Source organism: Molossus molossus, unplaced genomic scaffold (assembly GCF_014108415.1).
Source record: "Molossus molossus isolate mMolMol1 unplaced genomic scaffold, mMolMol1.p scaffold_m16_p_10, whole genome shotgun sequence".
Lineage (NCBI taxonomy): Eukaryota > Metazoa > Chordata > Mammalia > Chiroptera > Molossidae > Molossus > Molossus molossus.
In genome coordinates, this window is record NW_023425345.1 from 98,565,127 (window position 1) to 98,592,783 (window position 27,657).

A 27,657-nucleotide genomic window follows, 5' to 3' on the forward strand; every position below is an offset into this window, starting at 1 on the left:
TCATTCTATCCCTCTGTCAACATCACAGTGTGAGTGAATAAAGCGATCGAGGATTTTTCTGTCTGAAATGATGAAGAAAAATAGGATGAAAATTTCTATTTAGCTATTTAAGTGCTAAACATAGAGATTCCAGGAAAGAGGCAAGTATCTTATAAATAGTGCTCTATGCACCAATCTGATGAGACCAAAATCATCAAAGGATATTACGTCTAATAGCTAAAAAGACACAGTGGTGTGATTATTGATTAAAAACAGCTAACTTAACATTCAAGGGATCAGCACGCCTTCATGGCCAGAGCATGGGGTTTGGCACCAAGCAGGTGCAGGTTTTAGTTCTGCACTGGCGAGGATTAGCAAGTCATTTGACCTCCCCCTTTTTTATTCTCTTATCTTTGAATACAGGGAATAGTAGCGACCTTGCCCAGGTGTGGGAATGGACTAGCAATGCTGTGTCTGAGGCACCCAGACAGTGCCGGCTCCATAAAGACACCCAGTAAATACCACAGCTCTACCCTTTTATTCCTGGGCTCACAGTAGTACATAGTGGTGATAAATAACAAAGACCATTATTCCAACAGTTCCCTGACGCCTGGGCTGCTTTCCTTCCCACCAGCGTTGGCAGGCTTTGCTGTTTGTTTGTTTTATTCATCCTCACTGGAGGATATTTTTTTCCATTTATGTTCAAATAGAGTGGGAGGGAGGGACAGAGTGGGAGGCAGAGAGAGAGAGAGAGAGAGAAACATCGATGTGAGAGAGACACATCGATTGGCTGCCTCCTGCGTGACTGTGACCAGGGCCAGGGACCAAACCGAGGCACGTGCCCTTGACCAGAATCAAACCCATGACTCTTTGGTCTGTGGGCTGATGCTCTAACTGCTGAGCCCAACCGGCCAGGGTGGCTTTGCTGTTTTTGGCTGATACATGACCATGCAACTCCCTTGTCTCCAATCCCTCTCTGGAAAACAAAGAATCCTGCCTGGCCTGAACATCTGTGGTTCCCTAATCGTAATTATACATTTTTATTTATTTATTTTTGCATTCATCTTCAGATAAAGCGGGAGGGTGAGAGGGAGGGAGAGAGAGAGAAACATTAATGCGAGAGAGACACATGGACTGGCTGCCACCCACATGACCCCAACCGGGCCAGGGACAAACTGCAACCAAGGTACGTGCCCTTAGTGGGAACCAAACCCAGGACTCTCTGGTCCGCAGTCCGACATTCTAACCGCTGAGCCAAACCGGCAGGGCATAATTACACATTTTTAAATAGTACAGAGTGGAGCTGTAAAACTTTGCTCATGTCTACCAATTGTCACCTGTGCAGCCCAATCCAAAAGAACCAAAAGACACGAAGAATGCAAGTGATAACACGTTATTATGGTTACTGTTGCAAAGCCAGCTGAGGTCTCTAGATCAGGTGTGTGTGTGTGTGTGTGTGTGTGTGCACGCGCGGGGGTGTTCCTGTTTTCTCTCCAACTAGGTTTGTATTTATTTGTTTTTATGATCTCACATTTAATTTTGAACCATCCCTACCCTATCCAGACTTTTTTTTTGACCCTGGCAATTTTTAAGTGGAAATTTTACACTTTATGAAAAATTACGCTTTATGAAAAGTGTAATGCACTAATCTGCCAGTGCAGTTCGATGGCTTGGCACCAGCACACTTGTAACCCACACCCGCACCACAGTGTAGATCGTGTCCCCCACCCCAGAAAGACCCGTCGCGCCCCTTCCCAGTCGGTACCTCTTACCCCAGAGATGGATAAGGTTCTGATTTCCTTCCTCATGGGTAAGTTAAATGTGTACTCGGTGTCTGGCTACAATGCTTTTGGGGTATACTGCTTTTGGGGTTCATACCTTGTGTTGAATATATCGATAATTCATTCTTGTTATAATCTAGTAGTATATCATTATGTGAGTATGTCAGTTTGTTTATGATGGAGATTTGGGGTGTATCCAGTTTAGGACCATTAAGAATACCATGGCTCAAAACATTTCTATGCAAGTCCTTTTGTGGGCCTATTTTATTTTTCTTGGGTAAATACCTAGAGGTGGACTTTCTGGGTCATGGTGTAGGTATATGTTTAACTTTATGAGAAAGTGCCAGGTGTTTCCAGAGTAATTGCACTACTATACCACTACCAGCAACACAACACTCCACAGCATCAACGCTGGCTACTGCCAGTCCTTGTCATTCCAAGCCTAAAATGTCTCTCTTTTTCAGTCTAATACTGAAGAGTGTTTTGTTTTGTTTGTTAATCCTCATCCAAGGATATATATTTTTTTCTTTTGGTTTTTAGAGAGAGCGGAAGGGGGAGAGAGAGAAAGAGGCAGAGAGAGAGACTGATGTGAGAGACACACTAATTGGCTGCCTCCTGCATGACCCCAACCGGGACCAGGGATCAAACCTGTAACCCAGGTAGTGCCCTTGACCGGAAATCGAACCTACGACCCTTCAGTCCATGGGCTGATGCCTTAACCACTAAACAAAACTGCCTAGGGCCTCAAAGAGTTTATTTTAAGAGAAGTGAAAAGAATCTTTATGATACCAAAGATACACATGTCAGGTGAATCAAGTTTGGCGTGCGTTAATAAAAAAGATGAGATTGTGTCAAACTGAACGTCAATCTAAATGATTATTTAAAAAGGCTGCCAGTTGTAATCCAAATACTACCCATATTCATTATGCAGAGATGTAGACTTAGCCCCCCCACCCCCATAAACAGCATTTGTTCATGCTGTTTCCTCTGCTTAGGAATGGCCCTGCTTCTCCTTGTCCCACAATTCATCCTGGCCCCGCAAAGGAGGCCTCGTGTGCCCGGGCCCGAGGCCCGGCGTCCCAGGGCTGGGAGTGCCCCGCGCAGGCTTCCCCTGCCCCAGAGCAGCTCCGTCCAGAGCCGCGCTAGCCCTGCCCTCTCCCCCGACACTGAGCTCCCCCAGAAGGATTTGCTTTCTGTGTATCTTCCTATCAAGTGAGCATTGCAGGTATTCAGTCAAGGACGCTGATTGAGTGCGTGAATAACTGCGTTTTAACAATACCGAATACACCCTAGGAAGAAATGCCCCCTGGCCATCTTTGTGGGCGTTTTCACGAAGAAGAGGCTGGAGTCACAGCTGAAACGTTCTGCAAAGCAGATTCCAGAGCATGTCGTCTTTCCAGGTGAGGGGTAAGTGGAGAGATGACTGTCTTTACCAAAACCTAGCAGAGGCCCGAAGGCTAAGCTGCCCGGTATCGGGATCTGGAGAGTCACCCGTTTTGAGAAGAGAATGGCCACTGCAAGGTCCGGTTCAAGTCCCTCAGGTCGTAAGTACAGAAAGAAACTCCACACCAAATAGCGACACAGTTACTGGAAAGAAAGGCTCGCCTTCAGCTGCTGCTCCTTCCTTCCAAGCTTTATTCTGTGTCTTCCCTAGGTTTTCTCAGTGCCCCTCACCCTGCACCTCCCTAGCCTCCCCCAAACCTAGGCCCTTATGCTGATCCTTACCCTCCCCCTCTTCTTTCAAACTGTACCTGAACAGGCTCCTGTGCTGTCTAAGAGGGATAATCCCACAAAAGAGCTGAAGCTGGGGTGACCACAGACAGCCGAACACATCTGCCAGTGCACCTGCTCGTGTACCTGCTCGGCCCCGCTGGTACCCACTCATACCCGCTCATACCCACTCGTACCCGCTCATACCCACTCGTACCCGCTTGTACCCGCTCATACCCACTCGTACCCGCTCGTACCCACTCATACCCACTCGTACCCGCTCGTACCCGCTCGTACCCACTCGTACCCACTCATGCCCACTCGTACCCGCTCGTACCCACTCATACCCACTCGTACCCGCTCGTACCCGCTCGTACCCGTTCGTACCCACTCATATCCACTCATACCCGCTCATACCCACTCACACCCGTTTGTACCCACTCATATCCACTCATATCCACTCATACCCGCTCGTACCCGCTCGTACCTGCTCGGCCCCGCTCGTACCTGCTCGTACCCGCTCATAGCCACTCATATCCAATCGTACCCACTCATATCCGCTCGTACCCGCTCATACCTGCTCGTACCCACTCATATCCAATCGTACCCGCTCATACCCGCTCGTACCTGCTCATATCCGCTCGTACCCGCTCATATCCGCTCGTACCCACTCATATCCAATCATACCCGCTCGTACCCGCTCGTACCCACTCATATCCACTCGTACCCACTCATATCCAATCATACCCGCTCGTATCCGCTCGTACCCGCTCATATCCACTCGTACCCACTCATATCCACTCGTACCCACTCGTACCCACTCATATCCGCTCGTACCCACTCATATCCGCTCGTACCCGCTCGTACCCACTCATATCCACTCGTACCCACTCATATCCGCTCGTACCCTCTCATACCCGCTCGTACCCGCTCGTACCTGCTCGTATCCACTCATACCCACTCATACCCACCCGTACCCACTCATACCCGCTCGGCCCCGCTCATACCCGCTCGTACCCGCTCGTACCCGCTCGTACCCACTCATATCCACTCGTACCCGCTCAAACCTGCTCGTACCCACTCGTACCCGCTCGTACCCACTCGTATCCACTCATACCCACTCATACCCACTCATATCCACTTGTACCCGCTCATACCCGCTCGTACCCACTCATATCCACTCGTACCCACTCGTACCCGCTCGTACCCACTCGTACCCGCTCTGCCCGCTCGGCCCGCTCGGCCCCGCCACAAAGAGCTCCGCCGGTAGTCGCCAGCTGGAAAGCATCAGTGTCATCCCAGACAGTGGAGATGACAAGAGGTTTCGGCTTCAGAATTCAAAGGGAGCCTCCTCCTGCTGCAGCCTCTGGCACAGCTGGTGTGGATGAGTAGGAGCGAAGCTAAGAAAGGAAAACTAGACCCCACTGCAAGCAGATCCGACAGGACTGGCGTCCGTGCGAGCCGGCAAGGCTGCGGGGCCTGCGCCCTGGGGTGCCTGCCCCTTGCCGTCCCAAAGCAAGCAGGCCAGCTAAGAAGAAACCAAAGGCTGGACCGGCTGGCCCTAAAGCTGCCTTGTCAGGTAACAGGTCATGTCTCAGCTGTCCCGGGAGAAAAGCCCGGTGGGGGCACAGTGTTTCCCTGAAGGACCAGTTTGCCCGAGGAGTCTCGGAGAAAGCCGACCCTCGTGGGCAGAGGCTGCCAAGCACTCCAAGGAGGTGTCATTCACCCTCAGCAGGCATGGCTGAGGCTCCGACTGCAAACGACACATAGGCAAGAGACAGAGGGGCCGGCAGCCAGCATGGCTCTGTGGGCAGAGAAGGGACAGCTCCATCTGTGTCACGAGGTCTGGGCAGAAGGGGGCGTCTGCTTCCGGAAGACAGAAATAATCCACAGGGCCAAACAGATGTAGCTCCTGTAGGTGAGCGGAGCCGACAAAACGCAGCCGGTTCCATACATCTGAACCAAAGCGGAGGAGAGGCTCGGAGAGCAGGCTGGGCCGCTGCTCTGCCTCCTGGACAGATCTGAGCGTGCACCGCTGCCAGGAGCCCCTCCTTGTCAGTCTGAGCCGTCAACCGCCCCGAGGCATCTGCTAACAGGAATCAAGTTCCCGGGGGGAAATACAGACTCATGCTGCTGCTAGAGCGAGACCCAGCACAAGCTCTGGCAGGGGCCTTCGGGGCGTCCGCTCTCAGTCTGAGAGGGTGGAAGATCCCCCTTTTCCCCAAACACACACGTGCACACGCACACGCACACATGCACACACATAAACAAGCACACACACATCCCCTTTCAGTCCTGCCTCCAGCAGGGTTTCAGTCTGCTTTGGGGCAGCAGGTGGGAGAATGAAGAAAGGGTTTCAGCAGGAATTCTGGGAGCAAGCTCTTGTGATTGTGGCTGGGGACAGAAACCGGGGACCCAAGAGAGGAAGGAGGCCTGGCCGGTTTGGCTCAGCGGTTAGAGCGTCGGCCTGCGGTCCAGAGAGACCCAGGTTCGGTTCCCGCTAAGGGCATGTGCTTCGGTTGCAGTTTGTCCCCGGCCCTGGTTGGTCGTGCGGGTGGCAGCCACTCGATGTGTCCCTTCATGTCGATGTTTCTCTCTCTCTCTCCCTCCCACTCTATCTGTACAAAAAATGGAAAAATATCCTCGGGTGAGGATAAAAAAAGAGAGGGAGGAGACAGCGCAGTGGGAGGGTTGCTGAGTAGCTGGTGGAAGTTCTGAGCTGAAGCCTGACCCCAGGGCACAAACAAGGCAATGACCCCCACATGGCCTAGAGCACAGGTCAGGGAACGAGGTGGTCCACTGGGTACAGGGAGAAATACTAGAACCTCTATTGTGTTTGCTCCTTACTTCCTCCTTCCACATTTTGTCTGCTTTCTAGTGTACATAGTCCATTAGTTTAGTGTTATATGCATATTCTCTCTATAAATAGACACGTCTGCATCAGGTCACGTGCTCCCACACGAACAGCAGCATTGGGAGCTGACAGGCAGCTGTGGATGAGTGCAGTTTCCCCTCCTCCAGCTCTTATTCTCTGGGTGGACACGTCCCACACTGACCAGCTGCCCTGAGATGTTCCCAAGCAGATTCCTGTCACTAGGCCCCAACCTGGGTAGGTCCTTGCTACGTGCAGTCAGCCAACCAGGTCCTGGGAATGGCACTCACTCTCTCAGAGGATATGTGAAGATACTCATGTACCCTAAAAAACCTGCCACAAAAAAGTACCACCAAACAGGAAACAAATATCACACAGAATGAAACAAAACTATGAGACAGTGCACACAGCCCCTGGGCAAAATCCAGTAACTATAAGAAATCACCCTGGAACAACTCAGCCACCGGCAACTGAGGTCAGAAATGAATGAAAAGCTGTTTCCCTTTTAATAAGTGGGGCCTCTTCTAAGAAAAATGTATTTTTAATGGGTTGAGGTTTGCACAAAAACTATGGATTTTTTTTTTTTTTTTTTTTTTGAGGCAGTATTTCTTTTTGTGAACATTAAACTCCAGTGTCTGGAAGTTGGAACAGTTTCTACTTGGTGTAAAGTGATGTATTTATGAGCTGTAAATTCATGAACAAGTAACTCAAGCCCTCATCTTACCTTTGTAGGAGACGCTCTGCAGGTACTGTGCGACTTGAGAGGGAGTAAATGAGTTCAAGATCATTAGGAAATCCAGGTAGGCTTTCCCGTAGTCACTCTGGTACGTGGACTGCTTCTTTGTGCGGTCCTGATTTCTCATGTGGCTGTGCAGTACGGATGGGACTGCGGGACACAGGGAAGGGAAGGCACAGAGGCTGTCACCAAGCCAGGAACTGCTGCCCGTATTTGGGAGCACACCCCAGACAGCCCTGAGCCCGACCTGGTGCCCACTCGGCATCCTTAATGGTCCTGGAATGGGAGGGGCCGTGGGAGAGACCCGGGCAGGCAGAGCGGCTGGGACTCAGCACCGCCACTGTGGGGGTGGGAGGGGTTGGGGATGAGCGCCAGAAGGTTGAGTTTGACCACTGTTTTCAGAAAAGAAGTTTTCCCTGGAATCGACTCTTCTGCAGGTCGGCGTGTCAGGATGGTAGCATTTGCCACCTGCTTTGTTCCCTTTCATGGCTCCTCCTGGCAGCCAGGGACTGGCACCTGGAGAGGCCTCCCCCTGTGCGAGGAGCAGCCTGGAACACGGGTGGCGCCCGTGATGGAGGAAGGGGGCGCAGAGCGCGTACATTTGCCTCCCAATGCCGCTCGCTTACTGTGGGTTCTGAGAGGCACCGAGTTACAGAGAAAAACAAAAAGCAATGAAGATGAAGAGAGAATCTGTCCACAATTTGTCCAATCGTTGTAAACCTTAAGAACACCTTCAATGCTGCTTTGGTTCCAGCTGCCCCCTTGAAATGAGCCATTGGCCAGATGGAGGGGCCGGGCTGGTGAGGGGCCTGGACACGCCATCCTGAGAAGAGTGTTCATAGGGCCTGAACACGCTTTCCGTGCGAGAGAGTTAGAAGATACATATTAAGGTCTTCACGATCGATTTGTACTCTGTGGCAAGAAGAGAACCAATGGCTAGAAGTTGGGCAGGAGGATTCTTGCTGTTCAAAACTTTCAAACAGATAAAATAAGAACGAAGGAGCTCCAGGGGGATGAGCACCCCCCTGAAGGGTCCGGGCAGGGATGACATCACCCCTTGGCAGGGATGATATATCGGTGACTCATATAGGATGTGCGGATCTAGGCCAAGTAACTTCTCGCTACCTCCTAACCCCAGATGCTAAGCATCTGTTCTGTGATTCCCGTGAAAAGTACTATTTGGTCCCAACTCCATGCCAGGAATCAATCACTGTTTCATCATGACACCCAAGAATCCTCTCAGTCAGCAGCGTGGAGGTGGCTGGGTCACGGAGCTTTTGAAAACCTTTCTGTTGAAAACAATAGAAATCTGGGTCACACACGCACACCGCTTAAATTTGAAGATGCTTGAAGGGTGTGCTTTGTGGATAAACTTGCAGCGAATAATTGACAAGACTAATGTGATTCCCACCTTATCTCTTTCCTTGCAGATGTATAGCCACTGAATCCTTCCTTTCATATTATAATTGCACCTGCCCCTCCCAGGCTGAGGATGTACCCATTTCTCGGAGTAAGCAGTCAGTTCTCTTGGAGACTTAATCCTTTCCTGAGTTTGAGGCTAGGTACGGTGGAGGCATCGTTTTAATTCCACGCAGGGACCACTGGCGTTCTCCGAAAGTGTTACTCAGATCAACAGGAGTCCTGGAGCAAGGGGACCGTGTCTATGCAGGGGCTTCCACAGCTACTCGTGCACTTACCTAGACCCTGAGAAGCAATTGGTAGGCTCGAGTAGCATCCATATTTGAAACTAAAATCCTGAAACTCAGGAATTTTAGCTGGAACTTGATAATTGCGTCGAAATTCAGTGTCTGCGGGCTGGGGAAGTAACTTTTTCCATTCCAGAAACATCTGAGAACTTTGCTTAATCTTCTGAGCTGGAGTGGGGGTGGAAAGAAGGGCAATGGTTACTCCTTGTCAGCTATTTCTCAGTAGTGTCAGATTTCCATTCCATTTTGCTTCTGGCAGCAGCCTTCAATGTATCACCCAGAGCCTCACTCTAGTGTTTAGGGCGGTCAGTTTCAACCACGAAATAATCTGCTTTATTAGACACAGGAAGCATGTGCTCAAGTGCTTACAAGTCATTTTAATGAATGCATGTTGTGTTGGTTAGGGGTGCTCTTTGAGCTCCGAGGTACGGAAGGCCTGCCTTGTCTCTGGGGCAGGGGTAGGGAGCAGGGAGAGAGGCTTTAGATAGGGCTAGGGGTGCCATATAAAACGAGGATGCTAAATTTGAATTTCAGATAAACAATGTGTAATTTTCAGTGTGAGATGGCATAAGTACTTGGAATTTATCCACTATATATCATTCAAATGTAACTGGGCATCCTGTATCCTCACTTGCCTCACCTAGCAGCCCTAGGGGGAGCATTGCCCAGCGTTCCCATCACCTGGAAAGAGCCACTCAAAGCTTATCCCTTGCTGATGGAGAGTTAGGTGACATCATTGTCGTTAGTGGACAATAGCACTATGATTTCTTTGCAATAACTCTGCTAGCAAATATTCATGACATCTATAATCATTAGATATTTATTAAGCACTGACTGGACACCAGGTTCCACAAGCACCCTACCAAGTTACAGAGGAGACAGTCCCAAGCCATCTCATTTAGATGAGCTCACCCTGGATTCTTGCTACGAAACGTTGGTTCAAAAGCACATCACACAATCCCAACTTTATAAAGGACAAAGATGTTAAAACCGCGGATGTCACGCGCAATGTCCAAACAGTGCCAATTACTATAGAAACTAAACTCAATTCTTGTTCCCAATTAGTTTTTCAAAAGGTCTTTTCAAAATACATTCAAATGTACATTGTACATCAAACAGTGTGTGATGTCATCTACTGGCACCCAGGAGCATTTTGTTATCGATTTTTTAAAAAAATGATCTCTGTCTAGATCAGCATGCTTTTCATTTAAATGACTCAGGAGGAGAGGACGTGGGTACTCAGTGGCCCTCATAATGAGCCCATAAGCTGCCCAAGGAGAAGACAAGGTTACAGAGAGGAGGAAGCTCTCGGGCTCAAAATCAGAGATCCCTTAACATATTTTGGAAAGTAATCTGGCATTGTTCCTAGTAAGCACCATCTATAATTTGGCTTTTGTAAATCACCAATTGCTGTGTAGAACAAAAACAAATTCTTGTTGAAATACTTGATGCTACTACTCAAAAGCAAATGTGTTCAGGCCCTGTATGTGTTCTGTGCCAAGATGAAAGATAATTAAGCCACTGTTCTGCCTTAAGACAACCTCAAACAAGTATGATTAGAAAGATAGACCTAGGACAAACATATGGAATGTGATGTCTGGCAAACATAACATTTGGAACAATAACTGTCACATGGAGATAATCCATCAGAATTACCTGGGATGGTTTTTCCACATTATACGCGCTGAACCTCATCCCAGACATTAATAATCTCTAGAAGTGGGATCCAGGCACTTACATTGTGAACAAGCTTCTCATATGCTTAAGAATCACTGAATCTAAGCCTTGCATAGGAGCTGCAGAAGCCCAGAGAGAGTGTAATGAACTCTATTAGGGGAAGGGAAGGAAGATGAGGATTGAAAGGCAGACCTAGCAAAGGACACGCTTTGACAAGGGACCAACACTAAAGCCAAAGGTGCACAGTGTGTTCACGAAATGTCGTCTGGCTGGCAGGAGTGTACAGCTCGCAGGTGGGGGAGAAGCTGAAGGGGAAGCAGGAGAGGTAAGTGAGGAACCAGGCGGTGGAGGTCTGGAGAAGCGGGTCCATGTGGACCGTGACTGACCAGCATCGAAGTAGGGCAACTGGAGATCCAGAGAAGACAATAACTGGGACCTAGATTTACTCTGAATGCCTTTGAAGATAAAGATGAGGTCATATTCTTCACTGATCCTTAGTATTGATCATAGTAACAGAATTCAGCAGATTTCATTCACAGCTCGGAAAGAGGGACCACAGGTATGATGTGCTCTGGCATTGTTAGGGAGAGAAGTTCCTGGTACAAAGGGGGCCTAACCAACACCTGAAGTCCCGGTAGTGGTACTGAAGTATGGACAGACAGGATGACCTGGCTCAAAGCTAACCACCTCCAAGGCCTGGATCACCCTGTTCCTCAGGAGCTCGGTGCCCACTGGTTTCTCTTCTGCTTGATGACGGTGACATAAATCACAGCCCTCAGAGCCCAAAGAGAGAAACTGGCCCCTTTAAGATTAGGTATGGCATCTGTTGAAAGGCCCAATCCATGAGTAAACCTACAGCAAGGACTGTTCAAAACCACTAGGACCGTTGGCATATAATCTATAGCCAAGTGAAAAGTAGTTCTGTTGCTTTTATCTGCTGTTCTAAGTCACCCAAGCAGAGTTTTCCAAGCCCGGATTTCTTGAGTAAACAAGCACCTTCTCCCTCATTCACCATAATTCAATAATGAGGATACTCAGGTGAGACATGATCCCAGAGCTTCCAAAGCTTAAAGTAGTAGAGAAACAGACACAAAAAAGAGAATTAAAATATTACATGATACGTGCGGCATAGAAGGAACTATAAAACCATACTGGAGGGCCATCGACCAAACTTGGGGGATGAGAAAAAGAATTTACATTTGACTTCAATGACGGACAGACACGGGCTAAAAGAAGAAAGGGAGAGGCAGTCCACAGGTGTGTGCGGGGGCAGGAGGCTGCAGGCGGCTTGGGCTTCCAGAGGACAGCAGGCAGCCAGCCGCAGTGTGGGGACTGGCGAGGGGAAATGCCGGAGCGGTGAGCAAGGACCAGCCTGTACAGGATACTGAGGACAGTGGGGAGTCGTTGATGGGCATGTCAGTTTGCACCTTGGACACTCACTGTGGCTATAGTATGGACAGTGGACTAGAGGAGACGAAACCAGAAAAGGGAGTTGGGTTAGAGGTCATCCCAGGGAGACACACTGGTAGCCTGACTAACGCAGTGGCTGTGGGGAGGCAGAGAAGCAGATGGAATTAAGAGATTTAGGAGGGTGTCTTGACAGGTCTTCTGCATTTATTTACACAAGGGGACATGGTAATTTTTGCATGCTAAAAGGACAACTTTGACTGGAAGCTCAATGACATCTTTTATTTTTAATTGATTTTTTTTTTTTTTTTAGAGAGCAATTTTGAGAGGGATGGAGAGGTAGAAACATTTATGACAGAAAAACAACAATTGGCTGCCTCCTGCACACCCCCTCCTGGGGATCGTGGCCACAACCCAGGCATGTGCCCTGACCAGGAATCGAACCAGTGGTCTCTTGGTGCATGGGACAACACTCAACCAACTGAGCCACATCAGCTGGGCTCAATGACATCTTTTAAGAGGGCTGGCATTTCAGATGTTTTCCCTCGAAGCTTTATGTTTATCTGCAATATGGAGATCTTTTGATTCCATCCCCTACTTAACCAGAGATTAATTCATCACAAACTTGAACCAAAGAAGCTCTGGATTCCAGCACATCAGGAAAAGGAGAAGGGTGTACAGAGATTCTGGACCAGAAAAAGGAGGGGTTCAGGGAGAGTATGCACAGCAAGCAGGAAGCTCTCAGCCCCCTCCCTAGTCCTCAGAATGCCAAGAGCCAGTGTTTACCTTTTGGGGAAAAAATGATCTACAAATTCTGGTATTTGGGGGTTTCCCAACAAAAAGAGAGCTCACCAGCTAAGTCAAGCACCAGCTAAAAAGCCCCATGTCTGTATGTAGTTTCCAATCAGATTTGAGTACCTCCCTTGTAGATTTTGTGAACCCTGGAGCTTAATATTTTGGGTAAATCCACTTTAAGAAAAAAAGAGCCCATAGAAGTGAGACTTAAGTTTTATTAGCTTCATAGTAAATCTGCCTTCACTCCCTTATAAATATGAACCAAAAAAACTCCCCAGATTTTTATTAGACCATTAAGACACAGAGAAACTAGAGATGAAGCAAAGAACAGATGAAAACACTAAAAACTAAGGCTATCATAAATATCATAAAATTTATAAGAGAATTACTGCATCTATAAAACAAGAACAGAATGCTATTTTTACAAAATAATCAGAGAAGAAGAAAGAGAGCTTGGAAATCAAAAACATGAGGGCTAAAATTAAGAATTTAATGAGTTGGATTAAAAAGTAAAAAATATTTCAAATAAACATAATAAAATACAAAGAGAAAGATACTAGGAGAGAAAATGTAAAAAAAAAAATTAGAGGATCAAACCAACTCACAGGAATCCCAGAAGAGAACAAAGAAAAAAAATAGGAAAAGGGTATATGAAAATAATTCTAAAATCGAAGGACGTAAGTCTCTAGATTGAAAGGTCCCTTATTGTTCAACATAATAAATGAGATTCTTATTAATGTATGCAAATGTAAAATTTTACAGTGTCAGGAATAAAGAGAAGATCTTAAAAACTTTCAGGGGAAAAAATATGTGATTCATGAATCAAAATGGCATCAGTCTTTTCAATACAAGTCCTGGGTGCCAGCAGTCACTTGGGGGACCTAAAGGACCTAAGGGAAAATGATTATCATTCTAGAATTCTATACCCAGTGGACTATCAAACAAGTATAAGGAAAGAAAAAAAGACATTTCCAGATTGGTCATAAAACACTAAAAAAAGTTAATAGCACACCTCCCTTCATAGGAAGCTACTAGAAAATATGCTTTAACAAAACGAGGGAGGGGAACAAGACAGAGAAATATGTGGACTCAGGAAATGAGATTCAGTGCAGGAAGAGGCCAAAGAAATGCCCAGATTGATGGAAAAGGAAGTCTCAGGACACCGTTGGACAGCAAATTTCCAGAGCGACTCTTCTAGACTACAGGGGGCTGACAGAGGGTGTCAGCTCACCGGTAAAATCTCAAATTGATAGAATGTCTGAAACTGAAAATCTTGTTACGTGTGTGACAAAATAGTTTTAAAAACTAGTGATAGGCACATAGACAACTAAGCAAATGAAAAAATTCATTAACTCTAGTAAAAAAACAAACAAAAAGTAAAAAGAAACATAATCGTAAAACACCACCTGGCTCAGCAGTAAATGCTTACATATCATAATGTATCATATCATCATATCATACTATAACCCCGAGCATTTGTATTAACTCAAATTTTGTAATAAGTTATATTGAGAGAGTGGATGGAGGACGAGTAAGGAAGAGTTAGTTATAGGGGAGTCAAATTCTCAACTGCCATAACAGGAAGTCAGTAATAATATCTAAAATGGATGGACTAAAAAAAATAGCAGTATGAGCATGTTATTTTAAAATACAGAGGATGACATAAGAAAAACAGAAATAACTAAAAATGATTGTCAAAGTGGAGTCGGACTGGGCATAGGAGGGGTAGGTCGAGAAACTGCTGCTGTTCATCATGAGCCTAGAGGGAGCTATTTTTAAGTATATGCATGAACTGGTTTAATAAAAGTTGTTATTTTTAAAAATAGCAAATAGCCAACTAAGAATTGGAAATAGGATGTGTAACTCAATCACTTCGTCTTCACCTGGTTCACTTGTACTTGTCCTTCAGCCCAAGGAGTCTTTCCTGGCTCCCCCCCAGGTTCAGCTGGATGCCCTACTGTGCGCACTCATAGCGCCCTGCATTTCCCGCGTGCACCTTTGTATACTGGACGGCTTCTCTTGGTACATTGCCTTTCCCCATGTCTATCCTGTGAGGTCCTTGAGGAAGGAGACAACTGGGACCGCAGTGCCTAGCACATTAACAGGGAAGAGGACAGTGGACACGCTTACCTTTGGCTCTGTCTACAAAGTCTCCCCTAGTATGGGAAATAAACTGATTTGATATGGCCTTCCTGATCTCGTCCATGGAAGCAGTGATTTTCCAAGGGACGTAGGTCTTCACTGTGTGACCTGGAGGTAGTGTCCAGTGAAAGATGCCCTGTCAATACAAACACAGTTTTCAATAAATCCCCATGGGTTCACCTAATGGTGTGTACATATGTGCATGTGTGTGTGTACATATTCTTTTAAGTCTTTTCCACCCAGGCACCATGCAGACGCTGTGTGTGCAGCAGCCTGTCCACAGGAGCCCTCAGTTTACCCAGCAATCGGTTTACACAGGCACTTTGTCACTTCTTTGACTTTTACACTGATGGGAAAAAAAATGTGATGACAAAATCCAGAGAATTGTGCCTCCAACTAGAAATCTTCAGACAAGATCAGAGGAAGAGAAGACCCGTGAATTTTAGCTCTGGCCACAGATAAGACAGCTGCTACTACGCCTTAGGAGTCCCGCGCCCTTTCCCTTCTTTGCCTCTGCAGAGATCTACGATTATGAAACTTGGCACCTCCACCACCACTTTCCATCTTCCCTCTCTTCCCTCTTGCCTCCTATTTCCCTGAGAAAATTAAAGGCAGCAAAGAACCTCCACAGCCCACCACACCACCTCCCATCCACAGCATCTGAGTTGCAGAGGAGCTGCTGGGCCACCCCGCAGGGCCTGACCGCCCTGGCCCCCCGGCACCCTAAAGCCTCATCGAGTCCGCTCCAGCACACCGCCACACCCCATCTCACCTCTTCCTTGCAACTTCCATTCCTCCTTCTCTCCTGGGTGGTTGTCACCAGTATCCAAGCCTGCCTGTATTTCTCTTATCTTAAAAAGAAAACTCTCTCTTTATTTCTCAGTTTGCCTTTACACTGAAATTCCTCACAACAGTTAAGGACACTCACTGTCCCAAGTTTGTCTTTCAAGTCTTTTTTAATCTCTGCGTTCCCTCTCCATCCCCTTCCTTCCCTTATAATTTCTCTGCGTAAATTTCTCTTCAATTTTTAAAAATCTTTATAAAATGAGAGGATAGGAAGGAAGTAGTTAGAAATAAGTAGGAAAAGGTGGACAAGAAGAGTCTAAGAAGAACCAAAACTGTAGATGATGCAAGATCTTGGCATGCGTTCAAACTGTGTGATGAATTATTGATACAGTATGAAATCCAATAGATACGGAGATATCATCTTACTTGACCAGAGTGATCACTGTGGCTCCCAGTGTCTTTTGGAGTGGAACCTCTGATCAAATCTGCTTTGGACTGTAGCTTCCAAACGTACTCATCGTTGTACAGTGTCTGGTTGGGAAGAGGATCACTAAGTGAGTATGTGTATCCTAATCGTCGGAGGCTCTTCTGACTACAAGAAAAGACAGTGGAAATTAGAGTGAGGGATTAAATACTAAGTCTCACAACAGTACACATGTCAAAGTATGTTACTTGGTGCATTTTTTTTTTAGGATTGACTGGCTTAAGACTTGATTCCAGAAATCATGTAATTTCTAGCATTCCCTAAAAAGAAACAATTCTGTATCTTAGGATGGATCCATAGGAGGCCTAAAGTGAGATTTAAAAAAAATAACAATCAGAAATTCATTAATTTTTAATTCTTCTATTTTTTTTAATCCTCACCGGAGGATAGTTCTACATTAATCTTTAGATAGAGCTGGAGGGAGAGAGGAGGAAGAGGAAGAGAGAGAAACATTGATGTGAGAGAGACATATTGACTGGCTGCCACCCACACAACCTCAACCAGGGCAGGGGACTAACCGCAACTGACGTATGTGCCCTTGGCCGGAATCAAACCCGGGACTCTTTGGTCTGCGAGTAGTGCTCTTACTGCCGAGCATACTGGCCAGGGCAATTTTTAATTCATTTTTTAGAACTGAGTACTCTCTTGTAAACACAGTACTTCGGTGTCACCATATAGTCAGCAAGGAAAAGTTCTATAGAAGTATTCCAGTTAACAAAGGAAGAACTGTTAGAATTAAGATAGCACTGGTTTTCAAGTCCCTGGTGAAATAATGCACTCAGGCAGTGGTCAGCAGTTTTCATTCACAGCTCAAAAGGAGGGATCACCAGGTATGATGTGCTCTGGATGGACATATATACCACCACCCATTACATATTTTGCCACAATAGTCAACCTGAATCTAATGAAGTTTTTGGAATGTCACACTATAGGAAATACATAAAACGAGGAATATTTTAATAACATTGTGGAATTAAAATCAGAAAAATGCAGGACAATAATCCATTTCTTCAAAAAAATTTATTTTTCTTTATTAATTTTTAGAGAGAGAGGAAGGGAGAGGGAGAGAGAAAGAAACATCAATGAGAGAGAACAATGATTGGCTGCCTCCTGCATGGCCCCCACTGGGGATTTGGCCCACAACCTGGGCCTGTGCCCTGACGGGGAATCAAAACGATGACCTCTTGGTGCATGGGTCAGTGCTCAACCATTGAGCCACACCAGCCAGGCAATAACCCATTTCTTCAACAAATAAATTTTCAAAAAAAAAAAAGGAGAGAAAACCTGTAGATTAAATGAGGTAAGAGATATAATAACCTAACGAATGTATAGACCTTATTTGGATTCAATTTCAAACCAACTATTTTTAAAAATTATAACACAATTGGGGAAACTTGATTACTGATTGGCTGTATTTGATATTAAGAAAAATTTTAGGTGAGATAATAGTATTGGTATATATTTTTAAAGAGTCCTTATCTTTTAGAGATACATAAAGTTATTTAGAATTGAAATGACATATAATGCCTGGAATTAGCTTTAATATTATCCAGTGGGATGGCTGGGTGGACGGTACGCATAAAAAGTATCCGTGTGTTCTTGATTATTGAAGATGGGCAATAGCTGGAGATACATCGTGTATATCTAAAATATTTCATATTTACTTTTTTTTTTTTTTCAAAAACAGGGCTGGGTTAGGTTCAGATTATGTCTGTAAGAAACCAAACATCTGATGATGGACTGTTTTACTTGTCATCCAGATGTGTGGTTTCTAAATCAGACAGAAGCGATCACAGGTAAACAAAGATCCTCCAAAGGGAACAGAGCACAAGTAGCTTTAGGGACTGATGTTCAGATCTCCATTTCTGAGTATGCTCTTTCTTAACAGGCACCTGCCTGAGAGCAGACCTGCATAGCTGTGGGTCCTTTCTCACAATCCTTTCTCCCTTCCCCACTCCCGCATCAGATCTTACTAAGGTGCATCACACCTTACCTGGGATAAGCCTCCAATCACAAGAACCGCCCAGTGGAGGGAAGCTTTGTCCCAGATTTCAGGGCAGCCCCCTTGTCATCCAATTCCACACACTTGCCTAGCTTTTATACTTATTTCTGAGAGAGCGAAGGGTGAGGCTATATAACCAGGGTATTATGGCCTGTGCGGGGTGTTCTGAGTTTAGGTGCATGTAGTGACATCGATGAAAGTAATGTCTAGTTTTCCATCTCCTAAAAATTATAAAATGTTCATTCCTCTTTAGAGAGAAACCTCTGGGAAGAGGACAGAAAATATAGAATGCTTAAAATGTCTCTTTTCTCTACGTTTAAAGCATTTTTTCAGCTTTTAAAAAATCTCTCCGATATGTCCTTAACTGAAAAGGAAAGCTTCTCTGAGATAAGTAGGAGAGGATGTTGCTGCTGATTCTTTTAAATGTAACTAGACTCTTTTTTCCAAAGCTACCAAAATTTTAAAGATTCACTGAATAAAATGAATACATAAAAACCTTGTGATTTCTTTTCAGATTTTGTGTTCATCAGTCAATAAGATTATTTAAATCTTATTTTTTAAATTTATCTCCATTGTTGAAAGTATTGCAGATGTCCTCCTTTTTTCCCCGTTGACAGCCTCCTCCCCACTTCCACCCTGTCCCTTGCCTTCACCACACTGTTGTCCGTGTCCATTGGTTATGCATATATGCATATAAGTTCTTTGGTTTATCTCTTCCCCAACCTCTCCCCCCCACAACCATCCTTCCCTCTGAGGTTTGTCAGTCTGTTCCCTACCTCCATGTCTCTGGATCTGTTTTGTTCATCAGCTTATTTTTATTATTATTTTTTTAAACACTGATGCTTGGGTTTCATCCTGAGGTCTGAATGTATTACGTTGGGGTAGCACCAGGGAGTGGATACTTTTTATTTTTATTTTTTATTTAGTTTTATTTTTTTGTGGTATGTGCCCCTAGCAGGAACTGAACCTGGGACTCTCTGGTCCACAGGACGATGCTCAACCACTGAGCCAAACTGTCCAGAGCCATCAGCTTATTTTGTTCATTATATTCCACAAATAAGTGAGATCATTATTCAACATAGTATTGGAAATCCTAGCTGCAGCAATCAGACAAGAAAAAAAAAGGCATCCAAATTGGAAAGGAGGAAGTGAAACTGTCATTATTCACAGATGATATGATATTGTACACAGATAACCCTAAATATTCCATAAAAAAACTACTAAGTTTAATTAATAAATTTTGGCAATGTAACAGGATACAAAATTAACATCCAGAAATCAATGGCATTTTTATGCACCAATAATGGATTCTCAGAAAAAGAAACTATGAAAGAATCCCACTTAGCATTGCAACAAAAAATTAAGATACCTAGAAATAAACTTAACCAAGGAGGTAAAAGACCTATTTTCAGAAAACTACATGGCATTAAAAAAAAAAAAAATAGAGGAAGATATACAAAAGTGGAAGCATATACCATGTTCATGGATTGAAAGATTTAACATCATTAAAATGTCCATACTACCCAAAGCAATCTATAGAGTCAATATAATCCCTATTAAAATACCAATGGTACCCGGGCCAGTTTGGCCAGTGGTTAGAGCATCAGCCCACAGACTAAAGAGTCATGGGTTTGATTCAAGTCAGGGCACGTACCTCAGTTGCAGTTCTGTCCCTGGCCCTGGTCAGGGTCATGCAGGAAGCAGCTAATCGGTGTGTCTCTCTCGCATCAATGTTTCTCTCTCTCTCTTTCTCTCTCCCTTCCTCCCTTCTACTCTGTCTGAGGATGGATGGAGAAATACCCTTGGATGAGGATTAAAACAAAAACAAAAACAAAAACAAAAACAAAAACAAAAACAACCAATGGCATATTTCACAGATCTAGAACAAAAATTCCAAAAGTGTATAAATCTTATTTTTAAATCAATCATATTATAAAATATTTACCCCAAAGCATCCAGTCTTCATTTTATTTTATGCTGGAAAATATTAACAATATATGACAGTGTATGCTAGTTTGCCAAATCAATTAATTTTTATCATATACAACTTTATCATTTTTAAAATGCATAATAAATATTTCAGTTGATATCTAAAGAATTCAGTGAAACTATTTCTAATTTCTATATATGATTATTATTTAATTATTCCCAAATGTTAAGCACCAAAGTTCCAAACACTTAAAAACATATTTAACTAAGAAACATGTTTTTATCATACTCTTCATTTCACAGATAACTTACATATTTCATTGCATTATTTTTATTATTTGGATATAATTAATTATATTAGATCTGCATCTTTTTACACTTCCCTGTCTACTTTCAATAATCTTCCCTAAAATATGTACTCATAATTTATCAGTAGTTTTCATAATATTCCTCAAAATATATATTAACATTTATTTGCACTGAAAGTATAACCAGATTTTATTTTGACTGTAAGTAAACATAACTTTTTTTGCTGTTGACAACAAGGACTGATTTTACCAACAAGGTAAACCTGGTGACAGTTGTATAAATTAATCTTCAGCTCCAAGATTTTTTTTCTAAGATTTTGATTAAAATATATTTTAAGTATGTGATGATAAAAGCTTTATATCAAAAAATATTATGTAGGAAAATATTTATTGAAACTAATGTTCCTATATTCTAGCTCCTTTTGAGTATATAATACTAAACAGGTTTCCTCCAAGTAAATGAATAACATGTAATTTATAGTTATTTGTTAAGGTGTGCCTTTTCAATACACTTCTCAGAAAATGAGACAAGGAATAACTCAATAACTGGATGAAAAATCATCCAATTATTTGCTTTCAATAAAATTGAATGAGTACCCATCCATGGTGTCAGCCAATCAATTATTAAAACTACAATTTGGAGTTCAGAGTTATAAGGGACACCAAAGATGCCTTTCATTTATGTCTACTTACTTATGTGAACAAGGGTTCTCAACGCTAGCATCTACAAATTAAAAAAAAAATTTCAAAGAAGCAGAAAAAAATTCATGTTGAATGTGGTCTCATAACACTCAAGACTACATACATAAACTGATTGAAAGCAAAACAGCCCCACTTCTGTCATTAAGATGTAGTTCCAAAATTTTACTTTTTGTATTTAGTAATTATTAACATTTGTAATACATTTATTACTTTGAGCAAGCATGTGCTAAAAATAATTGTAACTCAATCTTAGGGTCACACAACATGTTTAAAAATTAATTTCAATTAATATACTAAAATAGTTGCCAAGAAGTATAATGGAGTGATCAATAAATTGCTTTTAAACATAAAATATATTACAGCAGGGTAAAATTCTGTGGAGGAAGTAGAGTGGGAATAAGAGTTCAAGAAAAAGAAATGATCTATTAAAGAAGGGGCTGTGCCTTGTTTAAAAGGATTATATAGCATGTATCAATTTGCTAAGGTGTTTAGATTACCCACTGGTTATATTCAAAGAAATGAATTAACAGCTTTTTATTTTTAATATCAATATTTAGGATGGACTCCAAGTTTTACCTTTTGCAACTATTTAAGTCTATGATGAAAACTTTTCTTTGAACTTAAACATTTCAGTTTGAGACCCACTGACCTAGACTTCTTTGATACCCATTTGTTTTTGGCTTTCATCCCAAATATTTCTTCTCCGGACAACCATAACTGACTGGGAAGCTGGCAGAATGGTTACTGTCAGTACGTGACTCACTGGGATAGCCAGTCTTGCGGCCCTTGGAACTTCTTAGCTCTAGTCATTGTGCTCGTGCTTTCATTCTGTCTTCAGAACCAACACCAACCATAACGCGGGGCCACAGATGGCTTGTTGTTTGCCTCGGGCGGCTGAGATAACACAAGTTAGAGCAGGGAGCTGAAGTTAGAATCCATTTCTGCCTGACTCCATAGCCACGGTCTTGCCAGTACTCTCTGACTTCTCAATAATTTGAACTTTTAAGGTGAAAGATCCTCTTTATTGGAAAATTCACAGAGTAAACACAGGCAAGTGAAGTGTCTCCACGTTACTGTCCCACCTACCACTGATGCCAAGCAAGATGCCAGGGCTTTCCTAGTCCCACTCTCACTCACCCGCCAATAAGCTCAGAGAAGCAGCCGATGGGTAGAAATTCCCACCTCCCGCCATTCAAGTGGAACTGGAGAAGTTGCTAACCAATATCGCTTTAGGAAGTAAAAAATAGAGGAGTGACCGTATGGGTAAGGGGACTGTGCCTTACTCCGGCTTCCAAGACTAGTGTTGACGGACATGCTAACAAGTGGTTGTTCATCCATTCATTCCGTTGTCATTGTTTAGGCAGCACGATTTTATTAACCTACTTATGGCTCTATTGTCAACTATGACGCACGGTAACTTGATGAAGAATCCATGGGTCTGTTTTCTTAGTTTTCCCACAGGAGGTTTGGGGGAGGGGAACTCTCCTTGGTGCTTGGAGGAGAACTGTGCAAGCAGTAGGTCCCACCTGAGTGCATTTTTCATAAGCCCTCTTGGTTACTCTTGCTATTTGTTTAGAATTCTGAATAACAGAATACAAGCAAACAAACTAAAGTATGACTCTAGCAGGGATGTACCGAATTAAAGCAGGCACTGTTCCCATCTTGGGCGTGAACGCAGTCTTCATGGTGGTGGCATAGGAGTCCCAGTGGGCATCACCTGCTAAAGTACAACAAAACACTTGTAAATGGGTCAGACCAACACGTATTGATCAGATGTTGTTTTAATAATTGAGATAATTTTGCAAGAGAAAAACATTTTGGATGGTAATTTTGAGTCAAAAGGAATAAAGGCCAACTTGTGGTCTCTACTAGGAGACAAAGCTCATTTTAATTATCTGAGTTTTCCCCTAAATAAAATATGGTTTTTTGTTTTTTTTTAATCCTCACCCGATGACATTTTTTAAATTTTTTGTTCAGATAGAGTGGGAGGGAGAGAGTGGAAGAGAGAGAAACATCGATATGAAAGAGACACATCGAGTGGTTGCCACCCGCACGACCAACCAGGGCCGGGGACAAACTGCAACCGAGGTACGTGCCCTTAGCGGGAACCGAACCCGGGTCTCTCTAGACTGCAGGCCGACGCTCCAACCACTGAGCCAAACAGGCAGGGCTAAAATATGGTTTTTCTTGAGAATTCATTCATGTTATTATAAAGACTTTAAGCAATGTGTAAAAATACAAAGCAGAAAGTTTATCTGAAATTCTATCATCTTAAAATGCTCACTATTTCTGATTTGCTGACGACCTTTTCATGTATCACATTAGACAAACCTGTAAACACGTGACATTACTGTGCACACAGGGGCTCAGAGTTTTTATGTCGGATTTCATTATGGAACCTTCTCCTCACTCCTTCTCCCTGTTCATTATCACCTGCCTCCGTGTCCCTCCTCCCAGGTAGCTCATGTTAACAAGTGTGCCTGCTTCTTTCCAGACTTTTATACCTGCTGATGTAATCATATACCGATTTACATATACATGTATAAATACACTGACAACTTTTGATTTCACCTTTTTTTTTTTTACAAAATGGGCTCCTGAAATCTATATAATTTTTTTTTTTATCCTCACCGGAGGATATTTTTGCATTTATCTTCAGATAGAGCAGGAGGGAGAGAGGGAAGAAGAGAGAGAGAGAGAAACACTGATGTGAGAGGGACACATCGATTGGTTGCCACTCAGACGACCCCAACTGGGGCCGGGGACAAACTGCAACCGTGGTACTTGCCCTTAGCGGGAACCGAACCCAGGTCTCTCTGGTCCGTGGACCAATGCTTCAACCGCTGAGCCAAACCAGCCAGGGCTGAAATCTATGTAATTTTATTAACCAATGTCACCCCAATAAATTTAATTAAAAAGTAAAAAAAAAGAAAGAAATGGGCTCATATTCCACAAAGTGTCCTTTTCTTTTCTGTCATATAACAGTGTCACAGGGCAACCCTCAAACTCAACCGGTGTAACTCTAATTGATTCTTGGTAATGACTGCAAGGTTCTGTGGTGCAGATGTTGTTAAAGCTCTGGGAGTGGGTGAGACCAACCGGGAAGGAAGCCTGGGGCATCCCAACGTCAGGAGGTCGGGGTGGGGGAGGAGAAGCCAGGACAGGACACTGAGCGCATTCAGCGAGATAAGAGGAGGGGAAATCCAGGAGCATGTCCTGAAACCCAGAGGAAGAAAGTATCTGCTGGAGGAGGTGGTCACCTACGGCAAATGCTGCTGGCTGGGTCCAGGAAGATGCGGCCTGAGAATTCACCATTAGGCAGACACTAGCAACGAGAGACTGTATCCGCCCCTCCCGCCCGTTGTCAACAAAGCACTGCAGCATTTCTTGGGTATGTGTATTTTACATTCAATTCAGTCCTTCTCATTCTTCATATTTGGGCAGTTTCTTGCTGCTCTTTACATTCCAGTAGAAACGAGGTTGAAAGTGCCCTTTAATGTTTGAATAAACCGCTGTCTGGGGTCCGTCCTCGCCCCTCTGGAACACTGGAGCCGCTTCTTCGTGTGGGTTTGCCCCCTCACTCGTCCTAAACAATGGCTGCCGAGAATCTTTCTAAAATGCTGCTTCTATGTTCAAATACTCTTGAAGTCTGGCCCTGGCCGGTCTGGCTCAGCGGTTAGAGCGTGGGCCTGCAGACCAGAGAGTCCTGGGTTCGGTTCCTGCTAAGAGCGTGCACCTCGGTTGCAGTTTGTCCCCGCCCCGAGTCAATGTGTCTCTCTCACATCGATCGATGTTTCTCTCTTCTCCCCGCCTTCCGCTCTATCTGAAGATAAATGCAAAAATGTCCTCGGGTGAGGACAAAAATAAATAAATACTCTTAGTCCTGGCTCAGCGGTTAGAGCATTGGCCTGCAGACCAGAGTCCTGGGTTCAGTTCCCGCTAAGGGCACGTACCTTGGTTGCAGTTTGTCCCTGGCCCTGCTTGGGGTTGTGCAGGAGGCAGCCACTCAAGGTGTCCCTTTCACGTTGATGTTTCTCTCTCTCTCTCTCTCTCACTTCCTCTCTCTCCCTCCCACTCTATCTGAACAAAAATGGAAAAATGTCCTTGGGTGAGGATTAAATAAATACTCTTAAAGTCTGTATGCCACCGCTGAGCCTACAGAGGCCCGACCAAACATTTCATTTTTGCCGCCTGTGTACTTCTTACTGTTCACCACCCCCTCTCCCACTGGGGCTTGTGTTTCATTGAACAGGCCCATGTGCCCAGCCCCAGGGGGCTCTGCTCATCTGTAAATATCTCCCTGCTGCCTCCACACAGGCTGGGTTTCGCCTCCACGAGGCTTCCCCAGTCAACTAAAGCCTTAGTCCTCCGTGTCACTGTCCACACGGCTGCTCACAGCCTCCTGGTGTCTACGCTCCCATCCACTGCATGAGAAATGACCTTATCCTTTGGTCCTCCTGCTTTAGTGGGAATCATTTTATGCTTGAAAGCATTTTATCCCAACAGCAGAATTAAATGCCTTACGTTCAGAGATCTCCAAGCATGGGCAAGGAAGTGGGAAGACATTGGGAGAAGGCGTTGCTCTTCAAAGAAGTTATCATTTAACTTGATTGGAAAATGAAACATGCGACAGCCACCCGAGGCTGGAAGAGGCAAGGATTCCAGGGAAGGTTCTCCCCGAGATTGGCCAGAGGACGTAGTCTTCCGATACTTTAATTTCAAGCTTCCAGCCTCCAAAATGTGAGAGAGTAAGTGTCTGCTGTTCTAAGCCACGAGTTTGTCGTAACTTGTGGCAGTCCTTGGAAGTAACACACTTCAGAGCTCAATCTCTAGTAATAAGTCAGTAGCAGTAGTTAGCCCATAGCAGTCATCCTCCACCTTGTTCTATCTGGGGCAAAGCTAGGCAGTGACACCTCAGGCCCACCTTCTGCAGGGGTCTGGCAGGGAAGATGGAGTAGCACAGAGTGGCTATGAGACCTGACTGGATGTGGAGAGAAACACGCAGGGAAGGGAACTCTGGAGAGAATGAATGAGAACTGGTGATCAAATCAAGGTGTCAACAAAGCTGCCCTTCCTTCTATTCCGAGCGGTTGGGACCCTCCTAACTGAGCTCGCAACATCCAGGACAGGAGAATAATTTTGTGCATGCTGAGTTTGAGGCCCCTCGTGACATCCAGATGGATCTGGGAGACAGCTGAATATTTCAGTCTGAAAAGTAGGAGGAAGAGCCCAGGTAGCCTGAAGACTAGAGAACCATCGACATCTCCATGGACTCGAAGCCCTGCGGCAGGGATGACCACTCACAGGGATGTAAACGGAGGAGGGTACACAGGGATAGAGGAGCCAACATTTTCGACAAGAAGGGAAGAGGAGACAGTGAAAGAAACCAAGTCAGGGTGCCTCCTCTTTACCCTGCCACCATATGGAAACTGGATGTTTTACATATTTTGTGCCTTTAATTAAGTATTTTCATTTTCTATCTTCAATTTACAAAGAGAGCGAATGGAATGGAAAACGCATTTCATTCATTCTCGTGAGACTACAATTCCAAGGAATTTGCTCTGTAGCCACCGAGGGGCCAGGTTGACCCAGCTAGAGGCTGCAGGGGTTGTTATTGCCATGAGGAGCACCCGGATGGAGCTGACTACAGTAATTCATGCCACCAGCATCGCAGTAGAGTGGCTCTCCCCTCACGGACACAAAAAGCTGAGTTAGTAAATTTGCCATATTTGCAGGCAAAATTAGTTTTTAAAGCACTGCATCTGTTAAATACAAAATCACTTTGAAAGAAAAATCAGCAAAGGGTACAAGCAACAGCTGAAGACCATAATAATCAGCCTCTGCTACAGCCAGGAGTGTGTGTTGGTGGGGAGGGGCGATGGACACGCAGCCTCTGTGGATCGCCCTGGGGGCCCTGTCGCCAAATTCTGCACCTCTGGGCTCTCTCCCCGCGCTGTTTCTTAGGGAATCCAGCCTCCTCCCGGGTCTGCCTTCTTAGAGCTTCCCGACCTCTCTTCCCGCTTTGTCTTGGGCTTTTCCTCCTGGCAAAGCACTCCGTTTTCCTGGCCCGGCTCCCCGCCAAGCCTTTCCTGGGGTGTTCAAAGCACCGGAGCGTTTAGAAGGGGGTCGGCAGAAAGAACGCTGAAGGGTGGGACAGAGGCAAGGTCGTGGACGCCCTCTCACTTTCCCTCTCGGACTCTCCTAAGTTGAGTCCCACCCGTGAGGGAGAGACGGACACCCTTAAAAACCAAAGCAGCCTTTGCTCTAGTGTACCCCATCTCCAGGAAAGACCCCTCCCACCCCCGCCGGCTGGCAGGGTCCACCGTCTCACCTGGTCGGATCTTGCGGCCCCACTGACAGGGGTGCGGGGCCTCGGGCCCGGGCTGCGCCATCCGTGCCTGAGCAGGCAGTGCCAGGGCCTGTTCCAGCCCATCCGTCCTGGGGCGCTGCACGCTTTGTGACGCGTCGCCATGGAGACACGGGTCAGCTGTGCTGCGCTCAGCCCCAGCGAACCTGTGCAGTGGCTGGGGGCCAGGTGTGGAAAGCAAGGAGATGTGAGTCCGGTATTACAGATGCCTGGCTTTCAAGTATTTGTATAGCTTTCTGAAACATTGTCTTGTGTATCTGGGGACAGGAACAAA

The 27,657-nt window shown here is 45.0% G+C and overlaps 1 protein-coding gene across 1 annotated transcript; it reads right to left on the reverse strand.

Annotated features, from left to right (window-relative positions):
* Positions 1 to 27,408, reverse strand: TEX26 (testis expressed 26). The gene is made up of 7 exons (XM_036253223.1): positions 27,348 to 27,408; positions 22,652 to 22,733; positions 16,018 to 16,183; positions 14,794 to 14,941; positions 8,776 to 8,952; positions 7,067 to 7,228; positions 1 to 62 (listed from the first exon to the last, which is right to left on the reverse strand). Exons 1-7 carry the CDS (start codon positions 27,406 to 27,408, stop codon positions 1 to 3), a joined length of 858 nt encoding a protein of 285 aa, XP_036109116.1.
* Between the last annotated feature and the right edge of the window lie 249 nt (positions 27,409 to 27,657).